Source organism: Semicossyphus pulcher, unplaced genomic scaffold (assembly GCF_022749685.1).
Source record: "Semicossyphus pulcher isolate SPU_LCO1_2020_fin unplaced genomic scaffold, fSemPul1.0.p SCAF_11, whole genome shotgun sequence".
Taxonomy (NCBI): Eukaryota; Metazoa; Chordata; class Actinopteri; order Labriformes; family Labridae; genus Semicossyphus; species Semicossyphus pulcher.
The window spans coordinates 12,931,315-12,942,018 of NW_027211615.1; the positions used below are offsets into that span (position 1 = coordinate 12,931,315).

General features: G+C 40.2%; 2 protein-coding genes across 2 annotated transcripts; one reads left to right on the forward strand and one right to left on the reverse strand.

Moving 5' to 3' along the window:
- Positions 1 to 1,148: 1,148 nt before the first annotated feature.
- mixl1 (Mix paired-like homeobox) lies at positions 1,149 to 2,619 on the forward strand. Its single transcript, XM_069683407.1, has 4 exons — positions 1,149 to 1,245; positions 1,432 to 1,652; positions 1,769 to 1,892; positions 2,045 to 2,619. The coding sequence occupies exons 1-4, from the start codon at positions 1,149 to 1,151 to the stop codon at positions 2,617 to 2,619; spliced, it is 1,017 nt and encodes a 338-aa protein (XP_069539508.1).
- A 230-nt stretch (positions 2,620 to 2,849) lies between these two features.
- Positions 2,850 to 10,681, reverse strand: lin9 (lin-9 DREAM MuvB core complex component). Its single transcript, XM_069656895.1, has 15 exons — positions 10,630 to 10,681; positions 9,171 to 9,203; positions 8,538 to 8,629; positions 7,010 to 7,123; positions 6,689 to 6,819; positions 6,476 to 6,601; positions 6,139 to 6,296; positions 5,742 to 5,875; positions 5,504 to 5,632; positions 4,926 to 5,027; positions 4,760 to 4,840; positions 4,532 to 4,657; positions 4,216 to 4,398; positions 3,937 to 4,034; positions 2,850 to 3,790 (listed from the first exon to the last, which is right to left on the reverse strand). The coding sequence occupies exons 1-15, from the start codon at positions 10,658 to 10,660 to the stop codon at positions 3,685 to 3,687; spliced, it is 1,644 nt and encodes a 547-aa protein (XP_069512996.1). The 5' UTR covers positions 10,661 to 10,681; the 3' UTR covers positions 2,850 to 3,684.
- Positions 10,682 to 10,704: the final 23 nt, after the last annotated feature.

Consider the following 10,704-nt stretch of genomic DNA (forward strand, 5'->3'; position numbering starts at 1 on the left):
TAGCGTAAAGCCTTGCCCTTTGACCCCAACAATCATTCACTGAAATATATTACAAATATTTAGATTATTATCATTTAAAAAAAAAAAATATTCATAACTGATTTTAAAAAACGAAGAAAAACGATCATATGTATAAAGACACATGTAAATGTCCTTATATTAAAAAGATAGTCTTTATGATCCATTAACTTAAATCTATATAAAATAAATAACTAAAAATAGTGGTAATAATATCTTTTTTATCATAAACAAAACCTATAATAGTTCAGATAAAATATTTACTTTAGAATAAAAATGAATATAATAATAGTAGTAAATGAAACATATGTTTATACTTTTTGCAACATAATATGAAATAAGATAAGATAATCTTTTTTTGATGCCCAGAGGGAAATTCAGGTGTTGCAACAGCACAAAGACAAAATAGCAAGTAAGTAAATACAATATAAAAATAAGGACAGATAAAATAAATACAAATAAAATACGAGGTATATGCAACTGTTATACAAGTAGGAGTAAGTGACAGTTATGGGATAAAGTGACATGTTATGGTAATAGGAGCAACATTTAGCAGGATGAAATAATACAGTGTGGTTTGAGGTCTAGTTTTACAATATGGTATAATATGTAGTATAGATATATAGGTGCAGTATAGAAGTGGCAAATACGTTTACAGTATGTATATGGATATAACGTAGTAGTAAAAAATGTAACTGTATAAAGTTATGTACAGAGCAGAATAAAATGTCTTCATTTCTGTTACGTTCAAACTGCACTCCTTGTGATGCTCTGAGGAAATGGCAGCTTCCGACTTTAGCTCTTTGAAGGCTACAGGTCCATTATTACTTCATCCATTCCAAAGCGGATAAATGTTTTCACTGCCGATGTGTATTGAGCATGCAGATTCCATTAAAACCCCTTTAAAGAGACCTGCGGCCGCTGCAGCGTCCCAGGTGTGAGGCCTTCACACCTCCTCCGGCCTGCAGACGTCTGAAGTCGCTGCACGGCCGCTGCAGTGCCAGCCGGCTCTGATGGTCGCCCCATTCACACGTACGGGCAGAGGCACCTTTGATCGCAGGAGGATTTAACCCCAACGACAGCGCAGGTCTCAAACTCAGTCAGTCTGTGGAAGTACAACAGCGAGGATCATGTCTTCTGTTCATGGGAATATGCGCGTCGGAGAGCTGAATCCTTTCCAGATGTATCACGAAGGAGCTCTGCAGATGAGCAGCATGGTGAACTCAGGTCAGTCAAAAGAACATTCTTTAAGTCATAAACTTTCTGTCTTACATTTTTTTACACTGCATAGAAACGTGCACCACTTTCCTAAGTAAACAACGGCAGCACAGCTGGTTCCTTACGTAATTTACGCACAAATTTACGCACATCTATGTCGCCATTATATCTAACCTCTTTGCGTTTTCTTTCCAGACTACGGAGGGTCAGATGTTTCAAACTACTTCAGCTCTGCAAACTCAGTACCGAGGGCGGATAAATGCGTGGCAATCCTGACCCACAGGAGGAAGAGGACCAACTTCACCCAGCAGCAGATTGAGGTGCTGGAAAAGGTTTACTCAGACACCAAATATCCTGACATCTACTTGCGAGAGAGGCTGGAGGCACTGACGGGGCTGCCGGAGTCCAGAATTCAGGTACTGACTAGTTAGAATCCCACTACTGATTATTGATTTAAAAAAATGGAAATGTTTATTTCAATATGGGTTCAGTTGTGCTCACTTTGGTTTGTTTCTTTCTCCACAACTTCCAGGTGTGGTTTCAGAACAGGAGGGCAAAATCTCGTCGCCAAGTTGGCTCTTCGGTGTCCATGAAGGTCAACACGCCTGCAGCTGGACCCTTCAGCCAAATCCAGAACAGGATGGCGCCAGAGAAAGGTAATTTTTACGATGATGTCACGTCTGCCTGGCCATGTGTAGTTGTTTCCCCTCAAAAATAATGTTTTGGCCTTTAATTTAAGAAATATGGCAATTTGCCATAAAAACACTAGTAAACAAGTTGCTTCATTCCTTTCTCTCTCCTCTTTCAGTATTTGACAACAGCCATGCAGTTGAGGCACACAGGATAGCAGGGTTTGGACTGGAGGACAGTTTCATACCCACAATGCACCAGAACACAGAGGACACTCACAGAACCAGTATACCCACCAAACCCAGCAGCAACAGCTACGAACACACGCCCCTGTCCTGCATCTACGACAAAGAGGGGACCAGAGTGAAGCCGGAGCAGATGCAGAGACACGAGCTGAGTGTGAACGTGCCGTGCTGTAACGTGCATTTGTATCCCAAAGAGAACGAGAATCAGCACGCCAACATGACTAGCAGCCAGGGTCCAAAGGTTCTGGTGGAATATGACAACTTTCCTCCAAACAAGACCATCGGACCGGAGATGAAGGTTGTGATTCCTCCCATCCCGAGCCAGAATAACTTCAGCAGGTCGTCACCGAAGGAGAATGGGTGCCAAATCCAGTATCCACGTATGAGGCACGCAGGCGACCGGTTCAGTCACTTCTCCCCGATTCACGGCACCGAGGCGCAGGACTTCACTGACTCAGACTCTGACTGGGAAAATGAGGCTATGGTCGGCTTTGGCGGCTTTATGTGATGTATTATAAGAGCCAATTTAAAGACAGAAACATGTATCATAAGAGGCAGTTGTGTGAGTGAAAGGAAAACTTGTATTTATTGTAAAATAGTTATTAAACTTTTGATGTAAAAAGAGAAAACTTGTTGGTTTTATGCGTTTATAAAGATGTAAAACTAGAGACAAAATGCTGCTTTGCAATATTATGTTTAATATAAAAAGACAAACATTTATATACAATTGCCCTGAGGCATTCTCATATACAACTTTACAAAACTGAAAAAGGAGATTCTCTTGGAACAAAACTGTTGGGTTGAACTTTTAGAGGTTACATCAGTGATGCAGGCTTAGTGTGTGTGTGTGTGTGTGTGTGTGTGGGGGGGGGGGGGTTTGCAGCAACAGCCATGCCAAATATGGAAAAGCTAAGATCATCTCAGGGAGTAAAAGGCATTAAAACCGCAGAGTTCTCCTTTATAAAAATACCAAAATCTCTTTTCAGTGCACACAAAATTACAAAAGCCATTTCCGAATACACGGCAGAAATGTCGACGATAGTCCTAATAATCAGAGATATTGTACAATTATCTACAATAAACAATTTTTATAAAACATTCTTTAGCCTCCCTGTGCTTACCATCAGCGGAGCAACAGAACACAACAGTTACAGGGGGAAACTTTACAGGTAGGAAAATATTGTTTCAGAACCATACACACCTACTCAAAAATAAATAAATATGGACTATAAAAGCTGTAAGAATCGATGTTTGGCACATGAAACCAATAAATAACCGGGAGAGTTTGGAGATGTGGATTTGTGGCCTCAGGTGAAGACTCTTTCAGGTTTGTGTTAAACTGAGTGCACCAACATTTTCGTATGATAAAACGAGTGAATAAAATACGTTTGACATCCTCCCTTCTTTCCGTCAGCATCACAGGGATTAATTCAGATTGTATGGTGGTGGTCCACAACAGCCCGATGGCCTCTGTCTGCCGTTTTTAAAACAGTTCAGGTGAAAGCACCATCGCAAAAACACCACACATCTGTGTGAGCATGCACCTGTGTGTGTGTGTGGATGATGCAGGTGCTCAGACTGCGTTGGTGTTGTTGGCAGCGAATGCATGCAGGTTGCCCAGCTGACTAAGGCCGCTCTGGATGTGTGCCACGTGGATCTCCACATTATTCTGGAAGCAACTAAAAATACAGAGAAGACAACAGTGTGAGAAATCCTCCGTACTGAGAGGCTGACTCAGTGGTGATTAGAAGGTGACACTGGCTTGGATAATAAAAACAAAGTGTAGTAGTTGGATGTAGTGTAGTTAGAAATACTGTCTTATTACCTTAGGTTGGAGGGATCAATCGATGCCTTGATGTCATTAAGGGAGTCCGTCAGAGACTTAAACTCAAATGAATTCAGGTCTCCTCCGTCTGCCAGACACTGAAACAAATCAAGCACAACAGTGATTAACAGGTTATCATAGCCCAAAATAAGCTGTTAAAGGAGCTCAGAGCAGACTCATTGAAGCATGACTGCTGCTGACACCTCTCTGCCATGAATAACCTTTTATACAGAAACACAATGCTGCATGCACCCTGCCATATATTTGCATTTCCTCTACCTTTATCTGTAGCAGCAGAGCAGTGAGGCGGGAGATGAGGTGTGTGAGGCCGGGGTTTGTCACAGTCTGCTGTCCTTCCTTCAGTGAGCTGCTCAGCTGCACCATCTGCTGGGCCTCGTCCTCACAGCGCCGCCGCAGCTCTGTGGGATGGTCGGCTGGCACCATGCCCTGATCAGGAGCGAGCTGGAAAAACACAGAGGGCATTCACATATGAAGAAAGGCATTAGTAAAAATTGATAGAAAGTGTGATTGAAATGTAACAGCATACTTTGGCTCAATAACTATTAATGGGACTGAAGTGAATCTGTTGGCTTACCTCACAGCAGAACTGCTGAACTTCATGCAGCACCTTGTTGAGATCTTTATTGAGCTGTTCGAGCTCAAGCACCGTGGTAGCGTATCGCTTCTGGAAGTCCAGATCGATAGGCATCGAGTACGACTTCTGAACACATAAAACACAATCATGGTTTAAAGTAAGGGTCGATGTTTACATCTCAGAAACATGTAATGGGCTGTATATATATTTAAATGATGACGATCGTACCATTTTCTCTGCTTCTGTGTTCATTTCTTTCAAGTGCTTGATGTGCTCTTTCTTGATCATGAGGATCTTGGACAGCCTCGTCTAGTCATGAAAACATTTGTAAGAACAAAGAGGTACAAAATCTCAGCTTGTCAGATGTTTAGTGTTTGACAGGAAGTTATTTTACCACTTGGACAAGGAACTTGACAGGAAATCCTCCCAGAGTGTCTCCCTCGGCTCCGGGCAGTTTGTTCCTCCATGGTGACTGGTTTATGAGAGGGTCATTGTCCTGTTAACAAAAATAAAAGTCAATCATGTTCTTAAGATATAAAGAGGAAGACTAGAGCTATTTGTTCTGTTTTAAGCAGCATGATGACCACTGTTCAAACATTGATGTGCTGTCAATTGATCAGTTTCTTATATTTGTTTTCTTTCAGAATAAAAGCTCGAGTTCGACAGCAGGTAACTGTGTTTGTGATGATGATTCACGTGATTCAGTGTGCCACTGGTCTCATTAAATCCACTTACACCAATGAAAAGCATCTGTAAATATACTTGTAAATGCAAACACTGACATCCTGCTTGTGCAGGCTAGATATATTCAATAAAACCATCTCAGAGTTATCGGCTGACTTCCCAACAAGCTGTCACAGACGCTAAACTTCCACAGCTGAGGCACATTAACAAGACAAAATTAACCACTGTGAGACACTGGGGACACAACTGTGATGATGCAGCACATCATTAGATGTATGTCTACAGTACCATGAGGACAGGAGTGGTAGCGGACGGGTAAGGCCCTCTGGGCGGAGTCGTGAGGTTTTGCATGAAGCGTGACGCCCGATGCTTCTGGGCGAAGGCTGAAATGGGCATGGTCTCATTGGGCTCATTGCTCTGGAAAACAAACAATCACCAGATGTTCATTAATGTTTTTCAAACTGCTTTTTGCGCTGATATTGTACGTCTTAGTGTTCATCTAAGCTAGGCCACAGGGAAGTCTTACCAGGACTTCATAGTCAGGCACAGTGTGTGTTCCAAGGCCACTGCGGTCAAACGTGACACGATAGGTGGCAGCGCTGGTGTCCACTGCATCGATCTGCCCTGTGAACAAGCCATCATGGACGCCTCGGAGTCGAGCTGTGGAATTAAAGGAAAACAAACAAAATCAACATCCATAATGGAAATATTGGGCCGATCTGATATCTTTATTGTGTTTGCAATTTCATATCAGCCAATCTACACATAATAGTGCAGTCACTGTCGTTAGGGATTAGGTTTTTGCAGTTCTACTTCAATTGGTAAATTAGGTTTTATTTCCAGATTTGACTGCATTACAACATGAACATTTAACCAAGGATATCATAACTGACAGCAGTGAGTGTGCTTTTCCTTCATCTTACCAGTGACTTTGGTTCCTATAATGAGGGGCAGGGGGATTTCCTCTGGAAGGTCTTTGCAGGTTGACACGTCAGACAGTTTTCGTTGCTGCAGCAGGCGCATCTTCTGCCTCTTCTGTCTCAGCGCTGTCCGCTCCTCGTCAAAGAATGCAGACGAACACCTGGATGGGACAACAAATTATAATGCTGCATAATAATTTCCCTGAGGGACAAAACATTATACAAAATACTGGAAAAGAAACACAATATCACACGCTTTATAATGTCAGAAAAAAAGGAAGACAAACATGATGAACATAAATGTTGTGCAGAGCAGTAGAGCTTGAAGTCTGCAGCTTACCGTCGAGGTTTCCCCATCAGTCTCCTGATTGTTCCCCACTCTACTCTTGTTAACTTTCTTGTTTTCAGGTTGGGGAAAGACTCCTTGAGACACAGGCAGAATTCATTGTCACCCTCAAAGAGAGGTCTGGAAAGAAAGAGAAATGCACAACATGTTATTACACACAATCAACACTAAGAAACACGCCTTATGAAGGTGAAACTGAGACTTTACCTGTCAATGTTGGAATAGAACCATTCATAGATGCACCATTTGTGAGCTTTGGGTAGTTTAAGGAGGTTTCTTAACCTCAGGCCTATTCTCTGGGATGCTTTCTTATCAGGTGTCACCACATTAGAAAATTTCTGTAAGGAAAAGCGGTCATTACGTTTACAGGTATTGTACAGATACATGCATGGTGAATAATATTAGAAGAGAACCTGCTCTTCCACAGCCGCTTAAAACACTCAGACTATTACACATGAAAAGCTTACCACAGGCACATTAAACTTGTCCACATTAAGATATAAGTGGATTGATTTTAAATGCGTTTACCTGAGGTGTGGTGGAGACCCTTTGGCTCCTCCGAGGGGACCTGGAGGGGACACGCTGCTGGGGCTGCTCATCCTCCTCCCGAAACAGACGGCTCCTCTTTGAGCTCCGTGTGGGCTGGAAGGAAGGAAGGTGGACAGACATCAGCGAAAAGTATCCAAGAATTAATCATTTTTATTGTGTGCAAATATTTATGTGTATTATCCTGGGGCGCAATTAGAAGAAATTAAATACAATAATTGGTAGGGGAAATCTTCTGTATGCAGAAAACATGGTTATGGTGCAGATACAAACATGATTTGGTCAACAGGTAGCCTATCAATAGTACATATAGTACATATACCAAGTACTGCTGGCTTTGTGTATCAAATTTGAAATCTGAATTTTCCTTTGGGGATCAATAAAGTTATTGTTAATGTTATCATGATGACATCAATGGGGGTATGTATAATATTAGATGTATGTATTTACGTCTCCTGTTCTTGTATATATGTCTTTTCTGTTTCTATTCTTTTATGATGTGTATTGCTTGTTTGTCTACCGTTTGTATTTGTAATTTGTAACTGTTTGTGCTACTGTTGCAAACCAAATCACCCCCTGGGGACAATAAAGATTTTCTAATCCAATCAAACCCAATCAGCATGTTTTCAAAAAAATCAAAAGGTTTTTTTCTTTAAAAAAAACTTCACCTTGAACAATTCATATAGAGCATAGTAGCAACGTAAATCCACCAATAGCACACGGCCATGTGTTGCTCTGGGATGACTGGGTTGTAGGATTTTCTACGCAACCTCCTGAAGTACAGTAAAAGTGTTTCCAACTGTGCAGCTGACCTTCAGAGATACTGACTACTTTCTTTTTCTGTGCTAAATGATACAAAACTATAGATTTCCACTAGAAGGAGTACAGACCAGTTGCATGTGGATGCATATTCCTCTGTGTACAAAAGATTAATGAAGCATTAAATTAAAACCACTCAGCTGAAAGATACAATCGCAAAGAAAACAATTAACTGCAGCCGATAAGATCATCAACTGACAGTGAGCGTACAATCTACACAACACAAACACTCAAACAAGAGTCCTTTCGTTGCCGAGTAGTAGACACCGTCATTTGATCATACAGTATCTATACATAATGAACCTTTTTTATGTGGTAATTTTATATGTGCTGTATATTTTTTAAAGTGACTCTGTTTAAGCTCTACAATGTGAATTTTGCCAGATCTCTCTTGTGAAAGACTTCCTTTTAAATAAATGTTAATTAAATAAAACACAGGTTATATCAATAAATATACAAATCAGATTAGAAATGTTTCTACAATAAATATTAGATTAACTAGTGGAATAATACATCATTAATCTGATACTACACTGTACCAAGATTGTTTGTTACATGCATTAAAACCAGTAAAGGTATTTGAGATTTAGTTTGTAGTCAAGCAAAATGTAGTCAAAACATGTACACGATTCCACTCACTATTAATTTAATGTTTAAAGTTGGACGGGAGCTTTGTTCGGGCATCTCTTACCGTGTCCATTGTGAGGGAGGAGTGCCGTCCCCTGGTGTTGTGAGCTCTTGGGAAGTTGTTCTTTTCATTCAGAGTGTTGGACAAACTCCCTTCTGTAAAACAAAACAAAAATATATGTGAAATCGTGAAAGGTTCCCTGGATACAGATCCCCAGGGAGACTCATTCATTATCAAATGTCAAACTGTTCCCACATCAAAAAAGACGTAAATCAATTGTTCACTTTTAAATGAGGCTGAATTTCTTACAAGACTTAACACTAAAGAGGTATTTTTGCTAATATGGCGACAAAACTGCAGTGGAAGCAATTAAATGATTATTAATTACTGGATACCTTTATCCACTGATTTTAGAGTCCTCTGAAACTGTAAGCTTTTCATTATAGTCTATCATACGCAAGTCCAATCTAATGAAGTACTTATGATTCCTGTACACTTTTAAATCAGGAAAACCAATGTTCAGGGTATAGACATACAGACAAGCTCAAAATCAGAAACAGGATCATCTTTACTGACAAAGCGTGTTTAGACAAAAAATAAAATTACTGCAGTTTTCAGTAGTTCCATACGAACTTAGACACAATGCGAAGAACAAAAGTACAGAAAGATAGACAGCTAAAAATACTGCCCACATACCTTTTAGACTGACAAGTGCCTCTGCTGAGGAGCCTGAGGAAGAGGACAAATTATGTTACATCAAACAACAGTAACACACTACAGGCAAAAAAACACATTTTAATACATATTTTAACCAAATGTGATTTCTTAATCTGGGAAAGCATGATAAAATTTGCAGATATTTTACTTGTGTATAAAATATTTCATGGTTTGGCCCCCATCCACTCAAAGAATTCATTAAACATCGAGCAGCACATACCTGGAACACTATACCCACAGAACTAAGGAACATTACATCTTTCAATTTTCTCTCCAAATCTGTAAAACAGTGGTTGCTGGACAACCAACTCTGTGCTCATAATCTGAAGCAGTAGTTAGGTCATTGTGATGTGTTACTTAAGATTTGTTATTATATCATATTAATATTATATTAAGTGTTGTATGTTTCTTTTATTGTTTTTTTATAAGCCATCAACCTGCCAGGGATTGCAGATGTAAATTAGCCTGTATGGCTAAACCTGGCATATTTACATGATGTATTCAAGTGCTCATGTTGATTAATGTGCATTGTCCCTTTTTAAAATAAATAAACTCAAAAACATAATAAAATGTTCTTAATATTTTACTGAACATGTCATTGTGTTAAAGAAGGTGATAAACTGTGCCCTGAGTTTTAAGTTCATATGAGGTGTATTTTGACATAGAAACCCCCTACAAATGACTGACGCCTATCAGACTGTCCTTTAAACATTGACAGTAGCCTGGGAGGTTAACTGAAGTTGGACACAGCTCACGCAGCCTGTTAGGCCTTAACCCCCAAATTGAGCTGTCAGGCACGAGCAAAACATCACCTGAACACACCATTTTAAAGAAATTATCACTATCTTACGACCCGGGCATAAACTACATTGCAATCGACTGAAACGACAATTTAAGCTGTTAATATCTATTTAATTTAGCAAGTTTCCCATTTTCAGCTTGTCAGAATGATACACAGCGCGTTACCATGTAACGTTAACCAGCGCTAACGGACGTTAACGTTAAATATATGAGGAAGGTGACACGAAGAAGAAATAAACTGTGAACAGAAAAACATATAGCACAAGCTAAGAGCTAACTGTGTGCTTTGACAATAGAGACATTGTGGCAGCCTTTTTGTTAATGCTGTTTGCGATCTAAGGCTAGCAGACGTTAGCTCGAAGCTAAGCTAACGTTATTTGTTTACCCAGTCGGGCTAAAGTAACTTGCCCAACTCCAACATTAGCTATGGTTAGCCTCTCGTGCTAACAAGCGTTAGCTCACTTGGACAGACCGGTATCTCTTTGCGTCTAAAAATCACTTTATGAACTCAGCCCGAAACTTAAGCCACTCATTATGCGGCCAGCGATATCCGTTTATCTCTAAATATTTATTTTATAACGACGGAACGGCTGCGTGTTTTTAATGGAAAACTCCTTGAATGTGTGTTGTTACTCACTCTCGTCTAACAGCTGGTCCATCTCCGCCATCTTGAATTAGCCGCGCCGCTTTTTCAAAGACCTTGTCAGAATGC

Bases quoted from the DNA above. Each gene is read 5' to 3' on its own strand.
- mixl1 (XM_069683407.1), top strand. From the start codon at position 1,149: ATGTCTTCTGTTCATGGGAATATGCGCGTCGGAGAGCTGAATCCTTTC. The intron at 1,653-1,768 runs GTACTGACTAGT...CACAACTTCCAG, and splicing joins TGCCGGAGTCCAGAATTCAG to GTGTGGTTTCAGAACAGGAG. The intron at 1,893-2,044 runs GTAATTTTTACG...CTCCTCTTTCAG, and splicing joins CAGGATGGCGCCAGAGAAAG to TATTTGACAACAGCCATGCA.
- lin9 (XM_069656895.1), bottom strand. From the start codon at position 10,660: ATGGCGGAGATGGACCAGCTGTTAGACGAGA. The intron at 6,820-7,009 runs GTAAACGCATTT...TTTTCCTTACAG, and splicing joins GGGTCTCCACCACACCTCAG to AAATTTTCTAATGTGGTGAC. The intron at 4,399-4,531 runs GTAAGCCAACAG...GTGTTTTTCCAG, and splicing joins TTCAGCAGTTCTGCTGTGAG to CTCGCTCCTGATCAGGGCAT.